This window comes from Watersipora subatra, chromosome 3 (genome assembly GCF_963576615.1).
Source record: "Watersipora subatra chromosome 3, tzWatSuba1.1, whole genome shotgun sequence".
In the NCBI taxonomy this organism is placed as follows: Eukaryota; Metazoa; Bryozoa; class Gymnolaemata; order Cheilostomatida; family Watersiporidae; genus Watersipora; species Watersipora subatra.
In genome coordinates, this window is record NC_088710.1 from 56,240,477 (window position 1) to 56,264,518 (window position 24,042).

Below are 24,042 nucleotides of genomic sequence, written 5' to 3' on the forward strand. Positions count from 1 at the left end.
CAGATTTCAAGCTAAACTGTTGTTTTGATCAGAATTCAAGGTAAACTACTGTTTTTATCAGAATTCAAGGTGAACTAATATTTTGATCAGAATTAAAGGTAAACTACTGTTTTTATCGAAATTCAAGGTAAACCTACACTTTTTTAAAGAAGTGTAGGTTCAGCATATACATACAGGGTATATGTATATGCTGCCTGTATCAACTAGTGTTAACAAAGACTACTTTTTAGACCTAGACTATTTCTTCAGCTTTAGCAACCTTGCTCTTAACTCAACAGTTCTCATAAAAAACAAGTTTATAAACACCTTTTATAAATGGACATGGAAATGCCAAGACCAACTGACCTTGAAGAATAAGTTTGCGTCAAGTCACTCTTATCTATAGAGAACCGCTTCCATTGTTTTCGTTTATGTGCTTTGATGATTTCTACCTCTATGACTACCGTCACCGAATTTATATAGGGACTTTCATGTGTATATGATAAAAATAAAATATGTCACAAGGACACAATATAAAAAGTGTAAAATCAGTATGGTGAGTTCCTGTGGAAGGAACATGAGTTTTTTGTGAGTAATTTCTATGGTTTACTATTGTTATCAGTTACTCCATGGACAAATGCAGTTGTAAAACTCGATAAAAGATGCTATTCTAAAAGTGAATTTCTGGAGAACATCACTGAATACAGATAGAGACTCATTCATAAAACTATAAACAAATAATAAAGTTATTAGTAAAGGAATTTTATGTTATTTTTTAAAGTTTAGTCTGAGCTTTACTGAATGCTTAAAATAATCACAAATTGTGGTTTAACCTGATTTATTACACAGAAACAGGCTGCCAGACATTTCCTAGATAAGAATCTTATCTACACATGATGACTAATAAAAACTTGTATGAAGTGCAGAGTATTTGGTTAGTAATAAAATAGTACAAGCCCTTGTGTTGTAAGCTTTACTAGAAAGCTACATACGTATGTGGCTTTCTCATATTAGCTAGAAAGCTAGTCAAGCAACATAAATATTATTAAGCGAAAAAAATTTGTATTAGTTGAGTTACGCTCCTTCCTTCATCAAATGACTAAAATGTCTAATCTCTTTTGTATAACTTTATGCAATGATTCAGATTATACAAGTAGAATTAATATCCGATTCATCATTTAAAAATTCTTAACATCTTCATCACGCCCATCCTATCAGCCACCTATAAATAATTATATAAGAATACGTTTTATATAAAATGATAATTTTCCAACAATTGATGCAAAATGAAAGAGAACATAAATTTCATCATTTAATAAACAATGAATAATACAAAATGTGGAAGGCCAAATTATCTGGATTCATATCGAACCATAGAGTCTTCATGAAGTTATTATGAGTATTTTGTAGCAATGGCTAAACATAATATAGCATGCTGAACTTTCTGCAAACTGACTAGTTCTCAAATTCTCTCAGTCTACATAGCAAGGCAATTTTGTAGTGTAATGTTTTAAATTATTCGCTCAATTTATTCACTGCACCCTGTTGGTGACGCTTGTAGACAGCCAAACAAAAACTGACTGCTAGTCACAGCGAGACTACGTAATTTAGCTACCAAGGAATTAGCATATTATGGTCAAATGTTAACTACTCTTTCTATTGTTGTTGTATAATACTTGTTAGCAAATCAATTTTATAATTAGGCTTCTTTAGGTTCAGAAATTTAGTTTAGTGACCCATAATGCTAAATCTAAGCAGAACATAAGGTATAATATACCTTATGTTCTGCTTAGATTTAGCATTAGCATGTTAGCATTAGCATATTAGCATTAAGCAAGTTCTGCTCTAGATTTAGCATTGCTATATTATAGCAAGACTACATTACGTATAACTATCATGTTGGTCCCTGTGGAAAACTCTATACATGTACATGTAACACACATGAGTATTCTAAGCATACACACATCACAGACATAAGTAACATATGTATACGCATATTGCAGACATGAGTATCATTGTACGATTAAAGAACTTTACTATATTAGTAGTTGTGTTCATCAGCCCTTCCATCTGTCTGAAGCTTTGGTGAGAAGCCGAGATAAAATATCGATATAAGATCGATTTTGCAAGGCCAATATCGACCTTGCGACATTCAGCTGGATGTACAGCTGAGCACTACAGAATACTTGTGCGCATAGTAATTCTCTGCGCTTGACTGGCACACATGACAATCTCTCACAACACACTAGATTACCAGTGTACTAGTCTTTATATGTAGACCTTATAAGATGTTAAACCTAATAATAACACAACTTTAATGGAAATATAGTCAAGCTCAGCCTAGTGTTAAAGGTTTTTGTAAAAAATAATATGGTATAACAGTCTTTCCAATATATGAGGAATAGAGCAAGGTTGGTGTAAGGAAACAGTCTTTCCAATGTATGAGGAATAGAGCAAGGTTGGTGTAAAGAACAGAAAATAAAGAGAAAAAGAACGGAGAAAAAAGAAAAAACAAAGAAACATAATACAAAAGTTGGGTAAGAAAAGCAAGAAGTTTAGAAGAAGGCAAAATCAGAAAGGAAGGAAAATCAGGAAAAGTTGTGCGTCTCTCTTTTATGTTTGAATGACGCATCTTTTACTAAACTCTTAGTTTTACTTTTAATAAATGTAATTATTTTGGTGAAACACGCTAGATGCATTACCATTATTCTGCCAAATTTTTCAATCATTTCAAGGAACTAAAAAAAACCTGTCATTATGCCTGGGTCTATAGGTGCCAACACACTAGGCGATATTTAGTGCGAAATAGCGCTGTGTGGCGCTAGAACTTGCTCATGCAGTGCGATAACGCTAGACATTCTCTATCACAACTTTATTGCGCGTGAGATGCATTTCGATTGGTTGGTTTCCCATAATGCAGTTTTATGGATGCTAATTTTTTCGTGTCAAAGTTCACCACATACAGCAACAACATTTTGCTATTATGTTATGATTGAAACACCATTAAAATGAACACTGAATTGTTCATAGATTCAATAAAAGCTACAAAATTACAAAGAAACCCAGTTGAAAAGAAACATTTGGGAGTCAATCGTTGCGCAGGTTGACCATCTTGAGAATGGTAAATATTTATTATACTGAAAATGAAAAAACTACTATAAAGTAAACTATATAAAAATCATAAAATATTACTGTTAAAAACACAAGAATTGTTTTTTTATGTCTTCTTGTAGTGTACAATCCGTGAAAGTGAAATAGGCCTAAAAGCAAAGGCGTCATATAAGGCGTCATATTGACTTAAATTTATTAGCAACTCCGAAGAACCTGATGATATGGAATTTTATTGGCAGTTTGTGAGCGTGCCCATATTATCATTTGTTGGTGAATAGTTCAAGTGTGTTTAAGCACACACTAGCGATATCTCTGCGCTCCTCATGGCGCATGAAGTAAAATCGCCTAGTGTGTTTACAACTTTAATGAAAGGTGAAAGTTATGGTCAAGAAGAAATTGTTGCCTAAGGCATAGACTTTGTAGTTTTAGACTCAAACAAGAGTATATTGTTCTCTAGTATAAGGAGCATCACTTTCTCTACCTATAACACCTATCAGTGAATCGAAGTGAGATTTCATGCTGCGTAATGCAACACAAAAAACGGCATAAATTAAAAGAATATCGACAAATTTAGGGTCAGGTTCCTTTTATAAACCTTTTGGCTTTTAGCTTACTAATAGCTTTTTTTATTCATCAAACAATATTGATGAATTATTGATAAACAATGATGTAATATTGATAAGCATTTATTGCTTCAAACAATGATAATAAATATAGTTTTCCATTGTTATATTGAAGTTTCCCTTCAACTCGATACCAACTGGGAACGAAGTCAAACCACTGGATATACATGTACATACTGTACATTATGCCGTTGTTTGGAGATATTGAGACACCAACAAAGAATGGAGTAAGATCAGAAGGTATACATACGATGGGCGCAACGGGCATACAGATAGCGAGCCACCCTAGCAACAAGACTCCTGAAGGCATCCAAAGTTCAATTATTAAAAAGCGGCAACAAGTTAATTAGAAACTTCAAACTGAGAAGAATCAACCACAGAAGATGAGCAAATCACATATCAGAGAAACCACCAAGAGAACTTGAAATCCATTACTCTTCCAGCCAACACCAGACACTGACAAAATAACTTGAATATACCATCTCATTATTCTGATGAGTTTTCCTGACATACATCCTGAGAAGTTGATAAGAAGTAAACCGTTTGAGTTTGGCATCAAAGTGTGATTGGCCCCATACCATTACATTACGACAAAAATGATGACTTTTTGAGAGATGTGGATGTAGCAGTCTATACAGAGGGCAATAAATTAGTTAAAAGAATATAGCAAGAAAGTTAAAAACAGTAAAGATCACTTGAAAATATTTGAGCTAATATTGAAGAAATGTGAGTTTAACGAAGGTATTAAAACTATTAATGTTAATAACTGAGGTCTGACAACATTGAAGAACACTGTTATATGGAAATTTCACTAAAACAAGATACCAACAGGGAATGGAGTCAGACCACTGGATATACATACAATATGCCATTGCTTAGAGCAGTGGTTCCCAACTACCTTGGAGCCATGGACCCCCTAAGCTCATTATCTAAAAGTCACGAACCCCTTTATAAACATCATATTATATAGTGTTTATAACAATGTATTGTAAATTGAAATGTTTTATTTTCCATGGATCTTAGTGTATCGCTGAACTCGAGGAGGGAGAGAGAATTACAGGTTTGCTGGTTAGAGGTTTTGTTGTTTTGTATTACTAGCTGAAAATCAGGTACTCTCCAGCAATTGATGCACATAGGTGATAAAAGTCTGAACCCAGAAACTTACTAAGACAACGCGACCACCCCGCCGGAATTGCATTAGCCCTGAAACCCAGGCTAGCACAATCCCAACAGAGCTCGATTATCAAACCCCGCCCATATAATAGCCGTCGCCTATCCTTTTAGGGTTTTGATCCAATCACTATAAGACAGAAATAGCTGTAAATAACTAGCTAGAAAAACCAATGCTGGCACTAGCCTGTGGACCCCCTCAGAACCTCCTGTGGACCCCTAGGGGTCCATGGACCACCAGTTGGGAACCACTGGCTTAGAGATATTTAGACACTGACAAAAATTGAGTAAGGCCAGAAGATATACATGCGATACACACAACGGGAAGGGCAGATAGCGAGCCACCCCAGCAACAAAACCCCTGAAGGCATCCAAAGTTCAATAATTAAAAAGCAGCAACAAGCTAATTAGAAACTTCAAACTGAGAAGAATCAACCACAGAAGATGAGTTAATCATATACCAGAGAAACCACCAAGAGAACTTGAAATCCATTCCCTTCCCAGCTAGCACCGAACGTTGACAAAATAACTTGAATATACCATCTCATTATTCTGATGAGTTTGCCTGACGTACACAAGCGCCAACAGAAGCAATATTACACAACTACAGCATCCGCCCCACTAGAGCAGCATTCTTCCGATGTCGTACCCAAAGACAGTGCTCCCTCAATGACCAACCTCAGTAACCTAAAGACACAACCATGAACACTTATACACCTACCCTCAGGCTAATCAAATGCCTGTAAAAGAGAACGATAATAGTAGTTTATCCTCTTTGTACATTGAAGTCTTGTAGACGTACTAGACAGAGTTTAAAGGGCAGATACGGCTATTGCCATAAGATATATTTTATGTTACTTAGCTTTTACTACTTGTTATTATCTTTGCTCTATTCTAGGAATTTGTTACCCATGTATTAAGTTTTAGTTATGAGAATAAAGAATATTTCTATTGCTACATTAAAAATCTGAGAAATAGTATATTTAGACTTAGACTGAAGATCTGGGTCAAGCTCTATAAATTGAACTCTCAACTTTTGACAGCCATAACAATACAAGGTCGCATGCCTTTGAGTAATCAATTATGGGGTCCTCGACAAGAGTTGCTTTTTGACAACGGTCCATGCTTAAAAAGCGGCAGTTGTCTAGCATGCTAAAGACATGGAGCATAAATCATTTGTTAGGTTGGCTTACAGGCCATCTGGTAATGGCATTGTCAACGTAACCATAGGACAATTAAAAGAATGGTCACGCCGTTCAGGCAAGATGTTAACAGAATGGTGTTTCGATACAACAATACCCCAAACAGGCAAGGTGTTGTACCTTCGCAAATGGTATACTCCTATGCAGTAAGAAATCTAGAGGTTGTGGCAGAGCCACAAACATTTGCACGTGGTGGTGTGTTAAGAAACCCGTACAAAGTTGGTGACACAGTGTACATTAAGCCAATGCATGCTAAACGTACTACTGTATGGGGAAAAAAACAGTAACCACGTTGGTATCTAATGTAGTCTTAGGGGTCGATAGCACAAACAGGCACATTGCAGAAATACGCTTAGCTGATTGTGATAGCGAGGATACCATCAGTGATGGGTGTCAAGTGACAATACTGTGGAAGTTGAATTTGATTTTGATAATCTCAACATCTTCAAAAATGAATATAGTTCTACAGACTCAGATGCTGAGAGTGACAGTGATCATGACAATGAGAATATTGCAGTGGCCAATACCAGGCCAATAAAAGACAGGCGACCTCTAGAAAGATATGGAGAATTTTATGAACACTAGAGCTGTGTTTGTGTTGTGACGATCTATATTTTCCGTTCATATATATGTTAGGCTAGTATGTAATCTATTATTATTTTCTGATTGCACTGATTGTGATTTACAAATCAAGGGGCGCTGTGGTTTGCATTGTATTATGTAATGTATTATGTAACACCCCCTTTAACATGTGGCTAGAACTAATCCTTAAAGGTTGACTTGCAACAGAATTCACATTACAAATATTTGGTATCAAAAGCTTCACCATGTTTTACTCTGCTGTGTTGTAGGTGCAAAATATGTGGAATTGTGATTACAAGCTCTTAAAAGCTCAAAAATGAACAGTTAATCGCCGCCATCACAAAACCGCCGTAGATCGGAATCAATTTATTTCTCTGACGTAGTCAAACGATTTGGTTATTGTTTTGACACGTGATGTTCACACGTCAGTTGAAAGGCCAATAAAAGGCTCTATATAAAAAGTCTCATAGTACAAGTTTATGACAAACACTTGGGGTTTCACTAAAAAGCCTTTATCAAATATAGATGCTCGCTACTTCACAGTTTTGTTTCGGCTTGGTCTAATCGTCTAGTCGTAATCTGATCATATGACCCATACTTCCTGCCAAACAGCGCGAATAATTTCTGCAGCATTTTTTGGCTATCACAGGTGACCAACAGGCTCGTCATGTTTATTAGAGGATGATTATGCACTCCTTCGAGCTAAGATTAAAAAATTAAACGAATTTTTACGGTGGGTTTTGAGATATCAGCGCTCAAAGTAGCAGCATTACAATGATGATGAAATAGACGCGTAATGACAATAGACAAGGTTTTATTGAGTGCTTGAAGTATATTTGTAAAAATATTTCGATGAATGAGGTTGCATGAAAGTGTAAACAGAAGCCATCTTGTTCAGCAACATCCCTTTTGAGCCATTGTGGAAAGGAATTCTAATCTACGGCAGCTTCGTGATGGCGGCGATTAACAGTTCATTTTTGAGCTTTTAAGAGCTTGTAATCACATTTTCACATATTTTGCAGCTACAACACAGCAGAGTAAGACATGGTGAATCTTTTGATACCAAATAACTGTAATGGGAATTTTGTTGCAAGTCAACCTGTAAAGCTGGCATTGGTGAAAATACATGTACAGCGTCAAAGTGGAAATTTGTGATTGCTCTAATAAACTATAACCTCCAGACAAGAGTGGATGCGACGCACTCACAGTATACCAAAGACTGACACCGACATACAAAGACTGAATAGACAGACACGCTGACAACACGAATAATTACAGAATATTCCCATTACATTCAATGAGCCTACGCAATTAACATCCATCGAAAAGAATTAAGGATTTAATTACAGTTCTCTCCCACTATCCTATTATTGCCAACAAAAAACAAAGGACAACTTCACAGCTACGGCTTGATATTTAGAAGATACAGATCTGCGATGATTTAAAATTTTATTTTGAATTATACACCATCAGCGCAATCACACCACAAGTCTCTCGTGGTGAATTGGTTACAGTTCATGCAAAACCACGCCCCGTGCTGGCAACGGATGTAGCCACGCCGAATACAGGCCAGGCATTCGAGCCTGTATTCTTCTATCCCTGCCAGCTCATCTTCTGACAATTCTTCACCCACCAGCAAGGCGGGTAAAGACTGTTGCGACCTAAAAGATAAACGATACGGAACTACTATCGAGATACTAATGCAGACACAAGATAAAGGTCAAGGACGCCTGCATGCACACAACACAATGATCTATCTCGCTTACCTGGCCCGAGCTGACAGCATTGACAGGAGCATGCCCCCATGTCTCCTTGGCCGGGTGATACGTAAAGAAGGCACACTGGTCAGCCTCCTGGGTGTAGAAGGAGGGACGATTCGCTGCAATGCCCTCTCGGTTTGTGTGCTGACCTCCACCGATGTAGAGGGTTCATGCCTCACAGGCAGCTCACGCTGTCTTATCTCATTGAGCCTACAGATGCAGATAGATTGCGAATAGCCAAAAGCAACTGGTTTAGTGCATACACTATTAGTAATTTGTTACTTGACCCAAAGCCTAATTAATAGAGTAACTCACCTTCTTTCAAGTGTTAACAACTCCCCTGCTAGTGTGTCAACAAGTGACTGCGTTGCCATTCTCGTTGGAATACGGTGGAGTATTAGGAACAACAAAAAAACATCGTCATTATACCCTACAGTTACCAGTAATTATTCACGCTTCGGTTATGGTTGATAAGCAGACCTGCCAACCCAAGAGTGTTTGCAATGCGTGAGATTTGGTTTTGGGGCAATTGATGTATCAATGATAGTATATATAAAATTGTGGAAATTAGGGCAAAAATCTCACGCATTTCTCACGCATTTTCATTTTTTCTTTGGGGTGATTGCGTGTGTCTCACACCCAATGCGTGTGAGTTGGCAGGTATGTTGATAAGGATATGTAGTTGAGCGCATTACATTTACATTTCCTTGACAGGTACAGAGCGCTGTAATGCTTTTTGACAAGCCAAGTGGCTAACTAAGGCAATGAGTCATACCCATGATAGCTTAACCTTGAGATAAGCCACTGTAGGAAAAAGGTGGCGTACCTCACAACATGTAATGAAAATTGGCTTTTGATTTTTAGGATAGACTCTATCGTTAATAGTCATGGCACATACCAAAAAATAAACTCACGTTAAAAAACTTTAATTTTTATTATGACTTTTTATTTTAGGATAAGACAGGTTAGTGATGAACATAGATGCTTGAACAATTGTCTTTCTTCTTGTAAGTAGAAATGAAAGCGGAGAATAGTGGAGATAGCTGAGAATGAAAATGTTACCTATACACAGCTGAACCATACACGCCCTGACATGTATTTTGGTGGTTTTAGAATTTCCAGAGGTACGCCAGTTTTTGCTATAATGTTATATGAAGTTTCTATTTCAAGACTTAGCTTCCTGCCTTGACTATTAGACTAACCACCATTATTATAATAATATGGTATTATTATAGTATTATTACAGTATTATAGTTATAACATCATATAGTAGCCGTAGTATAGTAGCCGGCGGGATACTATAATAGCCCGCCACTACTACTCATACATACTGATATACATAAACAAGAGGACCCATTTACTGCGCCAAGGAAGACGCGATACAAACAATAGGACAGTAATATGTGACTCCGAAATGACAATTGACACTTGCCTATAACTATATGGCAAATTAGCAACCATATCCTTCTGCTACTCTTCATATATGTCTTATTGCTTTGAGAAAATCAAAAAAATAAGTTTTGTAATGCTTAACCATTTGAACCCTAGCCGTTTTTGTCAATGCTTGTCAGTAACCCGAGGCAATATGTCCAACGAGCCGAAGTTTTAAACTGTTATTAAATATATCTAAGCGTGCTCATAATACAATGACATTTGGTGAAACACTAGCAAAAAAATTGGGCAACCCACAGCAAATGTCATCAAGCAGAAAAAAAACTGTAGGCCCTACTTCACCATTATTCGGCTGAAAACTATAAAAGTTTGTACGATTTTGCAAAACTTTTGTTCATCATCATTTCATGACTCAAAATATACTGGAAAGTTATGGTTAGTATCATGAGAAAAAATTTTTTTTACATCAAAATCATTTATAACCTACCAACAAATGAGTCGTATCGATTTTTTCGCGATATCGTTCTACTAAAAATTGTTATCAAAACGAAGGAAGTGAGTAAAAATAATTTAAAACTGTTGAAAATGGAAGTAAAATTTCTGGTTTAACTTCCTGTGCAAGAATTAATTTGATTGGTTTACGCTGTTATACATACATGTAGAAACAGCATTTGTAAATAAAGTCATGTGAATGATGGAATACCGGCCGTTAGAGATTCTGGCACACGCTACGCTGTTAGAGTTCAAAGAGTCAATAGTATGGTTTTAGATTTTAACTCATGGTCTTGCTTTTAATAATTGTGTTCAACTTTCATTAATACTGGTACATGGTTTTTACATTATTCCTATTTAGCCACTATCGCTAACTGCCGTTTTATCTGTTTTCTATTATATTTTCTTTTTGCCTCACATCAACCTTACCATAGAACGCCGACACCGATATGAGGCCATATCGTTCTTTAACAATTGGAGAAACTTTATATTGAAATTTCACAAAACAAGAAACCAACAGGGAATGAAGTCAGACCACTAAATGTACATACATTATGCCGTTGCTTGGAGATATTAAGATACCAACAAAGAATTGAGTAAGACCAGAAGATATACATATGAATACTATGTCTCTGTTATTCCGTGAATCCAGTTAGAGCTATTAAATGTTGGATTGAAAAGCTCGCTCCATGTGGGTTTTGAACTCGGAGAGGTTACAACCGCAAGTTCCTAACTACGTGTTTAACCACTGAGCTATAAGGTCCTTTTCATATTTTTAATACCCTTTTCTCATTACTTTTGCAGAATGAGTTTGGATACTTTGTTGTCCTTTTCGTACTACCGTCGCTGTCAAGTTAAAACGGTTCAAAGTCAGACGAGTTACCACTATTACTACAGCCAATGGCATTATTATTCCCGTTAAAAATAAATGTTCACTATTACTAACCCCCCCTTCCCCCATGCGGAAAGGAACATAGGTGGACCTAAATAAAAGCAGTCATAATGTTGTACAATAATAATGCAATGCAATAATGCACAATTGCATAACTTTCAAGAACTTGAATTCTGTTTGAACATTTCATTCCCTTTTTTTGAAATCTTACTTTTGTAACTTTGAGGGCTTTTGCCTCCAGCACTTCACCCATGCTTTGAGTTGCCAAGTCGGTGGCTCATAAATACTTTCTTTATTAATCAACATCTGCCAGCAAACAGGATTATGAATTTGAGTGGTAGAGCTCTACGTGGAATGAAGGCCTTGAACTTAGCGATCAGGAAGCAAGTAGCAAAAATACTTCGTCCTTTTTAAAGAAATTGACAGCCACACTCCACTTTTTTCTTGTCTGAAGGTCTAAGGATCCCTCCCAGATGTTTACACCCGTAAGGAGTGGGTATTTAAGACTAGCGTGCAGGGTGAAAAGATCCGTGCATGGTTAGCACATTTCTGGTTGCTGTATCTGCTTCCATTAAAGTTTCCTTTGCCCACCTTATGATGGCAGCCTGGACACGTCAGCAGAGGAATAGCATGAAAGTTTGACACGACCTGATTTTTGGCATTGATTGATTGTCTGTGAAGGATCTGTCAAATATGTTATTTATATTTAGTGATTCTGTATTCATATATCTTTAATGATACTTGTGGGCAATTCTAGGTTGTGTCTCGACCATATGGCTTGTTTAAGAATTAACCTGTACGGTTGTACCTGTATACATATTTATTTTAGCAGCCAATAGCATTTTATTTGCTCGCACACCATTTTTTCAGATACCATCTCTCTATACGTGACTTCTAGTTGGTCAAGACTAATTGGCATACATAGTATGTCTACCATTGGTTGAGTTAGTTTTCTCCATCAAATGTTTAAGAATATTTTTCACTGCTATTGTTTAGGCTTTAGCACTTTTAAGGTTAAACATAATCACATCATTTACGTTAGTACCATATCTCTGGTTTGAGACCCGACACTCCTAGTATTTTGTAAAACTCAAATTAGCTTTTTATCCTCTACTTTCAACCTCTTTGATGATGTCATTCACAAATGGTCAGCTAAATATGGAGCATCTCAAACTCAGCTTCCTACATTGGCAGCACTGGTCAGAAATGAGTCGATAGGTGATCAAATGACAGATTTAGTGAAGTCATCGATTTACTGATTACACTGCGACCAAATTACATTTACAACTTTATAGCTGCAAACTTCAATAAGTTGTGATTCGATGAAGCATTCAAGAAATTGGCTATTACATGTTTAGTCTGTGAGATTTTTAAATCTTGGATTTCACTGTCTTTCCAGAAGAAAAAGGAATACCTGAGCATCGTACTGCAATGGGCAGGCTGATGAGCTGAGCAGTGGGCCAAATCCGAATGTAGTTCATTTGGAATGCAACATTACGAGTCAGAAATCTATGCTGGAATTGTTTCTCCTGAATAAGGCAGTCCAAAGGCTGAGTAGCTCTAAAGAGTAGAGCATCCAAGAGAGTTCTGAAGCAGTTTATAAAGTTCACCCTGGCCTTTTTCTTTTACTTTCAATTTCAAGATGGTCAGCTACATGTAAATATAAAGAATCTCAGACATGGCACCCTACATTGGCAGCACTGTTAAGGAATGAGTCGGTAGGCGATCAGATGACATTTTTAGTGAATTCATTGCTTTATTGCGACTGTAGTGACAGCTCTTTTAGATAGAAACAAAACAAATAATTTTCAAAACAACAGCCAGCAGCACCCACCAATAACATTTATATATTGGGGGATATAAAACAATTTGTTTTGCCGCTCACAACAGCCACATTGTGAGGTCACCGCATAGGTGCACAACTCCAATACATTAACATATAGAATTGCACTATACATAACATACAGTACTTTACAGGCATGTAGTGTTGATTTGAATCACCTAAGGTCAGCCTATCTACATGTAGTGAGCGGCAAAGTTTTAATGAGCACACAACCTTTGCTGAATATGTTACATATTTCGTGTCTTTATTTACAAGCTGAGTGGCACTAGAATTAAAAGAATTTTGGCACATATTTCACTTTGGTTAAAGGTTGACTTGCAACAAGATTCACATTACAGTTATTTGATATTAAAAGATTCACCATGTCTTACTCTGTTGTGTGGTAGGTGCAAAATATGTGGGAATGTGATTACAAGCTCTTAAAAGCTCAAAAAGGAACAGTTAATCGCTGCCATCACGAGACCGCCGTAGATTAGAATCTCTTTCCAAAACGGCTCAAATGGGACGTAGTTGTACAAGATGGCTTCTGTTTACACTTTCATGCAACCTCATTCGCCGAAATATTTTCACAAATATACTTCATGCATTCAATAAAACCATGTCTATTGTTTTTACGTGTCTGTTTTATCATCATTGTAATGCTGTCACTTTTAGCAGTGATATCTTATAACTTACCATAAAAATTCATTTAATTTTTTGTCTGATAATCATGACGAGCCTGTTGGTCACCTGTGATAATCGGAAAGTGCTGCAGAAATTATTTGCGAAGTATTGGGTCACATGATCAGATTACGACTAGACGATTAGATCAAGCCGAAACGAGACTGTAAAGTAGCAAGCATCTATATTTGATAGGGGGTCTTCGGTAAAACCCGAAGTGTTTGTCATAAACTAGTGCTATGATAAGTTTTATATTGAGCTTTTTATTGGCCTTTCAATTCACGTGATAACATCACGTGACAAGACGATAACCAAACTGTAATGACAACGTCAGATAAATAAATAGATTCCAATCTACGGCGGCTTTTCGTTTTTGAGCTTTTAAGAGCTTGTTATCGCATTTCCACATATTTGGCACCTACGGCACAACAGAGTAAGACATGGTGAATCTTTTGATACCAAATAACTGTAATGTGAATTTTGTTGCAAGTCAACCTTTAAATTAATATTATTTCATATCAGCCACCGGTACACGGACAAGTTTGTTAGCATTTCTGTCGATGATTAAGTTTTAGTTTCATATTTTGTAATCGCGAAGCTTGCTTATTAAAAAGATTGAATTTTATTGTTTTGGTCTCATCTATTGAACAAGTTTACCTAAACTTAGTGGCAGGCTTTCTAAAAATTTCAATGCAAGAAAAGCTAGAAGAAAATTCTATTCATCTGGCTACTGTCTTTATAATATACTGATTCACAGCAAGAAACTAATCTAAAATTTCAACAATGTCTCTCTCTCAGCTACTCCCTTGTTCGGTTAGTAGGTCATAGCCACGTAACCTATGGAAACAACTGATTTTGTAGGTATCTAATGGTTTGAATTTAAGGTGTATGGTGACTATATGTATGCTTTAGGGTTGTACATCTTGTTAGATGTGAAATTACCTTTGAATTAGTTAGTTAACTCTGTTTTACAGCACCCCCTTCCCTAACCTGCAAAACAACTATACAATAACAAGAGGCAGATCTACAGCAAGTGAAAAAGCTACTACCATAGGTCTACAGCCACATGTGGTATACAAACAATTCCATGGGCTAAATTTAATCCTCAAACATTTGGAGTGCTACGTCACGGACTTGGAAACAGTTTTTGCTACAATCTGGAAATTGATTTGATTAAAAATCTGATCAAGAAATGTAACTTAAGAAAACACCTAAAAAAGGAAAGCATCTACTTTATAACTGAAATCAAGTATTTAATTTTAGCTTGATCACTCTTCTATTGTTTGGTAGTCTTTAAAAAAATCTCCTCTTCTTTACCTCTCCGTATTTGCAGATCGCGATCCACAAGGCCAAGTCGGCCACTAGGTTTATGGCCCTTGCCATAGTTTGGTTAATGGGAGTTAATAAATCTGTGGTCAAACCAGATTTGATTTCTCGTTTTTCTGGAGCCTTGCACAATAATTTCAAACAAGTTTTCATTCTGAAACATAATCTACATACCTTTAACAAGCCTTACTACCGACCTAATATTAGCTATGTTGGAATATTGCTTCAATTCGGTAAAGTAAGTCTAGAGTTTCTTTGGTAAACCATCTTGGAAGGTGGCGGTAACACAAACTACTATATACAAAAAAGTTGAAGTCATAAGAAATCAAAATAAAACGTGAAAAAATAGGGTCCGAAAAAAGCCAAATATATGCAAGAAGAAATAAAACAGAAAAGAGAAGAGATGCTTGGTCTGGTCTGTTCCAGTGACCCGCAAAGTTGTAGCAACATTTTTTTATGATAGAAATCTTTTTTAAATGGCTAGATGAAATTTAAATATAGCCTGTTATAAGTAAATAATATCAATAATCCATGTTGGCTTTAACAACCACTGAATAATGTAACTCATAGATTATAATAGATTCACAACAAAGATTTTCTTAACAAAATAATATAGTCAGATGCAACATATTATTTTTGTTAAAAAAATTAATGCTTTTGATTCTCTTATAGTTTACAAACAATCGTCTATGCTAATTCTGATTTCTTGTAGAATATGTTATTAAAACATGTGATCATTACTTTAGATTTTAAAAAATAATTTTTACTGCAAAAACTTGATCAACTTTGATCAATTGAAAATACTACACATTGTAATAAAGATCTTTCTGAGCAGAACTGCCTTTTTTCTTTATTTAATATTTGACATGAACCACAATGGTAACACTTTATATGTGTAGTAAGTAGATCAGTAATTTTGAAACCTTTACCAGTTGCACAGTGTGCTAGATTTAAGTACTATGTGGGTGCTGCTTGGGGTTAAACCTGAATATCTATTTAGAATTATCTTCTTGAATCATGAGAAGACAACTCAGTCTTGTAAGTGTATTGTTATTTCAAAAGGACTTAAATTTTTTCATCTGTTGGCTGTATGCAATGAGCAGATTAAAAAATCTAATCTTGCAATTTTCCTATGTACACTAAGAAAACCTTAGTGTTTTGTTGCTACTGAGAAAACAACTCTACATTATCTACATTCAGTGTGCTTTTAGTCTACAAGACTCTGTCTATGCACAAAGCAAGCTCTAGCTTTCTCAACAGCTATAGCAGACGGGCCGTTTACCAGCCCTTATTCTTACCTAGTAGATTAACAATAGCCCAGATTCACGGTCAGAATTGAGCTGCCAATGGTTTATATACGCAGTCTATAAAATCAGGTAAGATCGGTGAGATTCTAGTTTTAATGTTTGTTTTACTCCTGCATGTAGCACATAGTCTTTTTACAGCTTAAAGTGAGTGTGCTGCCAGATGAAATTAATTGTATTATTTTTAATTAATGTTTAATAATTAATTAATGTTTAATTAATTGTATTATGACAAAGATAGATAACAATAGATAGACAATAAATAACCTTTAACCTCTTTCAAACATATTCTAATCCTACAGGATTTCCATTTCACCATGTGACCAGGTGATCGATATAAGATTAACTTCTACATAAACAGCTGCAACGCTGACCATGAGTAACTGAGGTGTTCATCAGGTGTCTGCTAGGTGTCTGTTAGGTGCTTGCCAAATGTCTGTCAGGTGTCTCCCAGATAGCTCAGAAAACATTTAACTATCACTGGTAATGTGTCCAGCTAACAGATGTGTATGTGGACAATTTTCAAACAAAGCGTTTACATGTAATTTTAAGGTCAGCGTTTTGAATCAATGTACCAAATATTATTAGTTTTTGATTATGTGTACCGTGAAAACTCACATGAAGTTCACAACTGGTGTAACAGAATACAGCACAACATCTATCAGATGCCTAAATCTGTACATCGCTAAACAGTTTATGAAATCCTACTATGAATAACAGCCCAACAATTTAGACAGCAATCCTTCGTTTTATTTGTGACGCCATTCTATCGTTGTCTGCCATCATTATGGACAACTTTTATCGTTAAAAATACAAAGCTTCTGCAAGTAATTATTGCAAACAATGCTTTTGTTTGCAAATTTTTTATTTTAGTTTCAAAAAAAGACCGAAAAATACTATTAATCAAAAAAATAACGATCGTTTTCTACAAATATGGTGACTTTTTCGTAGACGAGCGCATGTGCAAGCAGGGTGATGACGTCAAAAAAACCGATGGATAGACAAATCGCTATTCTTTATGTTGCTACCAATATGCGGAAAGTTCTGAGACAATACATGTAGATAAACTGAACCAACTTTAGACATACATGTGCTATTGCATATCCTCCAAATATGGTAAATTTTTTAATTTAATGTGGTAATCCTACTAATGTGTTTTAGCAACACTCATGAACAAACTTTTAATAACAGTATCTCTCCTAGCCATCCTTACTAGAGTGTAATATACTTCAGAACTAGAATGGAGAACACATACTATGTAATTTTTTTAGCATATATAACACATGCAGGCTTTAGACAGACAGACAGACGGATGCTGCTCTTATTACAGTAAAGGCTACATTTCTACAGCTTCTAGAATGGTTTTAATACTTGCTCTTCTAGACTATCAGTACTGGAGATTATTCTATGAACAGTCTGCATAGATAGAAGTCTTCTCACCATATATGGTGGACAGTCATAGATTACCTTAGAGTTAAATTACTTTATTATGCAGATGCTAGAGAAGCAGAACAACTATTAAAAGACAAACATGTAATAACTATGCACAAAGCCCATACAATAGCTGGTTTTTTTCTAGTGTTACATGACTAACTTTCTAGCTAATATGAGAAAGCCAGTTATAGGTAGCTTTCTACCGAAGCTTGCAGGATATGTGTGCTATTATGCTATTAACAAAATATTTTCGATTATTAAAAGCCTTTTTAGTCATTTTGTGTATATAAAGGAAATTTTGTGTATATTCAGAAAATTTGTGGCAGTCTTTTTCGGTGCGACAAACCAGGAAAGTTAAAAAAACATAAATGGCAACAAAGATGGGATATACGGTACTTAAGAGATCTGCGCGTGTGGTTAGGTCATTGAGAGTACATTACATGCTTTCTGAAAAGATTTGGAACTGCTTCATCATGTGAATGATAGACAAACTGATATAATGGATGAATATACAAGTTCAACAACAGTATGAACAGGTGCAACATATGGAAGCTCAACTAATAATAGGGTAAAAAAAGCTGTGACCAAAAGCTCATTGGCCATTAGTTATAGGAAAAAGATGTTCAATGCTGGGTAGATGAGAAGAGTGGCGTGTCCAAGAGTTCTGTAACAGTTTGTAAAACTCGCCATAACTTTCACTCCTTTCAATATCTTTGATGATGCCATTCAAAGCTGGTCAGCTAAATATGGAGCATCTCAAACTCAGCGTCCTACATTGGCAACGCTGGTCAGGAATTAGGTAGATAATCAGATGATTGATTTAGTGAATTCATTTGTTTACTGATTACACTGCTACAAAATTACATTCACAATTTTATGGCTGAGAACTTGAATAGCCTGTGATTGATGAAGCATTCATAAAATTGGTTATTACATGTTTAGTAGTTATAAGTTTAGTCTGTGAACTTTGTAAATCTTGTACTTCACTGTCCTTCAAAACCTGAAGCTTGTACGTATTTGATTACAAAGCGCTGACTCTGCTGCCAATTAGGTTACAAATGATCTGTACACGTAGCAACTATGGTATATCTAATTACACTCTTAAAAAAAACTTTTTCCTTTCTCCTACCAGAATGTCTACGGTGACGATGACAGAATTATGCAACTGTTCGTATACTGTAAAATTCCTTACACCCTTTACAGGGAAGAGGGTTAGTCTGATCTCAATTATTTTCAAAGCTAATACATTATATCATCTATCACGTATTTTTTTAATTGTGTGGGCTACAGTATTTGAAGGTAGATGTATTTTTGCAGAGTCGATATTAAGACTGAAGTTAGGTTCAGTAACAATTAGTGAAAGGTAAGGAAATGCAGTTCTATTTTATCATTACACAACCTTCTTTAATGCTTTCATTTATATTCCTAGAATGTCTGTGGAAATCTATTTGAAAATTGGTTTGAGACTCTGAATTTGATATATGATGATTATGTTATATTATATTTGATTTCTGAATATGATGATACATTCAGCTCTTGTTCTGGTCCTATAGAATTTATATTGTTGCAGACTTCAGAGCCAAATACGAGCATGGACAAAGAGAAAGATGAATCCTTTATGTCGATTTTGCCGTAATGATGGAGATTCACCACAATTATAGCTACATCCCACTATTCAGGAAGAGCAGGGGCATGTTAGTTGTCCCATTCCTGTCTAATTTCATTGCCCTAGACATGGGGCTAAAGGAAAGCATGCCCACATAGTATCACGTTATCCTTCATACAAGACCAGCTAGATTTGGGATTGCTAACTCTTCCAGTTTCTCTCTTGTCTTCTTTTGTCTTAAAAATCTATTTTAGAATTTTGACCTAGAAGAGCTTAAGATTGAGAAATGGCAAATTGATTATTACCATATCTTATAGAGTTGAACTAATGTCTAGTTTTTATTTGATAATTAAATCATACTTTTAAAGTGGTTTTATTCTATTTGAAAATTTATGAAATGATGTAATGCTATGATGATTGCAATATTTATTGGGACCATCTTGTAATCATTTTCATAATATTTTTCAGTATTGTGCATGAATCTAATACACAGCTTATGAAGGTCACTGCATTTTCTCATAGGCTGTTTCTTCTGTTATATTTTTGTAAGGCTATACAGATACAAAATTTAGCGCATAGGATGTGTTAAACCTGCTCCCTTCTCTATTCCAGTTTATTTTTACAAAAGTGCATTAACTATTTTAGCAGTTGAACAACTAAAGACTTCGTAGTGAATAACTGGATTGTTAATGAGAACCAATCAGAACTTTTCTGTTCATCACCTCTCCGTCATTTTATAATTTCTAATCTCTAATACTTTCTCTTTCCTGTCTGCAACTTTTTGGTGCAAAATAAATTTATTCTGTTAATAAGCCACAAGCATAATATTTCTTTCAAAATGATGTAACCAGATCATCCCTTGAGTAATTACAATAGATAACCCACAGTATTACAAGTTACTACTTGTTAATCCAACTTGGTTAATCCGTTAATCTGTATATACTTCATTTAGCGCATGTAAAGATTTACCATATTGACACATAAATAACCTCACCTCAAATGGCAATCATTGACTGTAATTATAAATATACAAATCTGTGTTCATCTGCTTTACTAGAATGCCTGCGTGAGTCCTGGAGTCCCTAACAAACATGCCAATATATTAAATTTAAAAATGGAATGATAGGGGTATGTTACAATGCTTCTCGCTGGGTCAGACTTTATAGAAATCTCTAGTGTGTAGTACTGATAAAAAGATTTAGTCTCTAGTAGCCAAATACCTTGACATACAAAGTAATCTTTAACATACAATGCCTGAAGTTTAATGAATCACTGCATATGAACACAGTTCTCTTTTAGACAATTTGGTTCAACTTGAGTAATATTTAAATGTGTTTTGTACGCGTGTTTTATAATTATATTATATTATTATTATATAATATATATATAATTATAAAACCTTGGCGGCAAAAAAGACTAGTGCAAATGGTAGCAACTGTGAAAATAAGAAAAAAGGTGATTGCTATTTTGTAAAAATAAATAACATCACAAATAATCAATTATTTTTCAAAAAACGTTTTGTTGAAAACATGTGAAAATAGAAAAGCTAGCCATAATAAATTCTATTGATAAATCTCATTTTGTGTGTATGCGTGTGTGTGCCCGCATATGTGTGTGTGCACTTGCGTGCTCGTGCGGGTGTGCGGTGTGTGACACACAAAATGTGTCTACATAAATGTAGGCTGTCTGATTGAGAATGAAAGGAATGCCGGGCAAACAAATTTCTTTCACAAATTGTTTTAACGCGCAGCATGAAGTGAAAAATAAATTATTTGAAAAAAGTTTTCTACTTGCATTTTAACCATCAGCATCGAGCTTGCTGTAGCTGCTATATGCAGAGTTGTGCCAATTGATGTCCAATGAATATATAATCTTGTCTATTTAGGCATTAGGCAAATTCAAGAAATGACAGAATAGAATAAATAAGCCTTATATATCAACAAATTTAATGCAAGTACAATAATCTAGGGCATAGATTATTTTGCACGTTATCTTTTCACGTTACAAAGGGAAATTGCAATCTTGTGCGCCGGAGACGTGATGATAAGTACACAATAGCACAGAAAAAGTTACTACTACTAGTTAAGAGAGTTTAACAGGTAAGACATAGAACAGGTAAACATTCATAGCTAGTTTCAATTGATTCACAGCTGGAGTTGCGAACTCTTGGAATGGCTTATTTAACCAGGGGAAGACAACACCTAAGTTATGTAAGAGTATTAGCAAACTGTTACTAAACAATAATGCAATAGTTGACAAAGTTGGACAATAAGGTATCTCTAATATAGGTTGATTTAAATATAAAATAAAATATAGTTTTAAAGAAGCATTGTATTGTATGAGCTTGCGACTAGATTAATATTGCTTTTCATATAACAATAATATAATACAGCGATAAAGAGAGCCAATATAGTCATAAACATAAATTAGTCTGATTCATAAGTAGTATTTCATTGAGGAAAAACCTCTAACAAATGTTTTCCTACCTCTTTATCTGGCAGTATGCCAACATTAAGGCTCAACCTAGTTGCAGTAAGTACTGTGGAGCTGGCATATGACTAACACCGCATGCCTTCTCTTTCTGTAGCGGAGGCTGGTGGGTCTTTCTCCTATTTAAAGTGTGGAGCTTGTATGCAGGGATAGGAGAGATTTTATAGAAGTTGGCATATCAAATAAGATAGCAGTATTTCTTCTCATCTGTAGTAGAATCTGCTACAGATGCGTTTCTCAGAGTCCATCACTTGGCCTTAGGGGGGTATTTTATCAGCAAACATAGAAATAGACCAAAAACTTCAAAAATATATAATTTACGCAATATGGTTCAAGCAATTTATATACATGTTTCACTCACCGTAAGCTTTAAGTTTGCATGACTTACATTCTCTTCACCTCAGGCTAGCTTCTTCTGCAATTTTATTATGAATTGTTTAGATTTTACGATGCTGGATGTAAACAGGCGACCTTACTGCTCCTGTGAAAGTCATCTCCTGTGTTTTGGCAGCAATCTAAGCTATAAACAACTACTCTGACTTTTTGCTTGTGAATGACTCGAGTCGTATGGCCAAACAACCTGTTGTTAATCTACTATGCTAGTATGTTTAGTTTTAGTCTATTTGAAGATGACAATTGTAAGTTTGCTAGGAGCAGGTAAATTATATCCTTCAGTGAATTGTAGACTAACATGTGGATAGCAGTGAAATTGTTGACATTCTACTTGCAAGGCCTGTTTGGAGCAGTCATAGAAGAATGATTGGAAAGTACTAGTATATATACTAGTACTAGAGAACCGGTTGCCAGCTTTTGATATCCTATTGTTTTCTGATGTGAAGCCGGCAGCCAGTTTTAAATGTCTTCTTTTTGATCTTCTTGTATGCAACTGGCAGCCAGGCTCCGCCATCTTATTATTTGCCAGAAGAACTAGCAGCCAGTGTCACTCACATTCCTGTTTTATCTTCAAGTGTTGGCTACAAACCAGCTGCCAGCTTTTGATATCCTTTTGTTTTGGGATGTGAAGCTGACAGCCATATTAAAAAAAATTTCTGACTTTTCTGTATGCAACTGGCTAGCTTCCGACATCTCCTTATCTTTGAGAATGAAGCATCTAGTTTTTCCTACATATATATAGTACTAGCTGTTCCTCCCGGCATTGCCCGGGTATTAAAAATCAGCTTATAAACAATAAGAAGTGATGAAATTTGCTTACCACTTGCTGGCAGGCAACTCTCCAGCAAGTGGCAGGCCAGTGCCAAGTGGCCTGGCACATTGCCAATGAAAAATTCCATTAACCTAGTTAGTAAGCTTCAAATGCCAGTAGGCAATGACATTGCATCAGCATTGTCGCTCAGCTAGGTTAATCTAATAATAGCTATAGCCGGAATGCAAACAGACATATGACATAAAACATACTTTGAGAAATATATATATATAGATTAGTACATAATGCTAGTACACATGCTAGTCATAGTACATAATGTTAGTACACATACTAGTACATAATGTTAGTACACATATTAGTACTAGTACATAATGCTAGTACACATGCTAGTCATAGTACATAATGTTAGTACACATACTAGTACATAATGCTAGTACACATACTAGTACATAATGTTAGTACACATACTAGTACATAATGCTAGTACACATACTAGTACTAGTACATAATGCTAGTACACATACTAACACTAGTACATAATTCTAGTACACATACTAACACTAGTACATAATTCTAGTACACATACTAACACTAATACATAATTCTAATACACATACTAGTACATAAGGCTAGTACACATACTAGTACATAATGCTAGTACACATACTAGTACTAGTACATAATGCTAGTACACATACTAACACTAATACATAATTCTAGTACACATACTAGTACATAATGGTAGTACAAATAGGCTACTACTAGTACATAATTCTAGTACATAATGTATACTAATACTAGTGCATAATTCAACAGGTCTGATTAATATTTTTGTTCTGTCTGACCACAACTGTCTCCCATACCTTTCCTGTAATTTTGAGAAATAATTAATGGGCTGCGCTACAGTTACTTCACAATTTTGCGAGAAATAAAATTACACTGAAGATGTCCTTGCGTAGCATATGTCAGGCTCTTGCTTCTCATGACGCTCTAACACATACATTTATTTGC

The 24,042-nt window shown here is 35.5% G+C and overlaps 1 protein-coding gene across 1 annotated transcript; it reads right to left on the reverse strand.

Moving 5' to 3' along the window:
* Positions 1-7,702: 7,702 nt before the first annotated feature.
* LOC137391563 (uncharacterized) lies at positions 7,703-8,855 on the reverse strand. The gene is made up of 3 exons (XM_068078075.1): positions 8,743-8,855; positions 8,434-8,637; positions 7,703-8,328 (listed from the first exon to the last, which is right to left on the reverse strand). Exons 1-3 carry the CDS (start codon positions 8,799-8,801, stop codon positions 8,127-8,129), a joined length of 465 nt encoding a protein of 154 aa, XP_067934176.1. The 5' UTR covers positions 8,802-8,855; the 3' UTR covers positions 7,703-8,126.
* Between the last annotated feature and the right edge of the window lie 15,187 nt (positions 8,856-24,042).

Excerpts from the sequence above, each read along its gene's own strand:
- LOC137391563 (XM_068078075.1), bottom strand. The coding sequence starts at position 8,801 with ATGGCAACGCAGTCACTTGTTGACACACTAGCAGGGGAGTTGTTAACA. Across the intron at positions 8,638-8,742 it reads TTGTTAACACTTGAAAGAAG|GCTCAATGAGATAAGACAGC; the intron begins GTGAGTTACTCT and ends CTGCATCTGTAG. Across the intron at positions 8,329-8,433 it reads ATGCTGTCAGCTCGGGCCAG|GTCGCAACAGTCTTTACCCG; the intron begins GTAAGCGAGATA and ends TTTATCTTTTAG.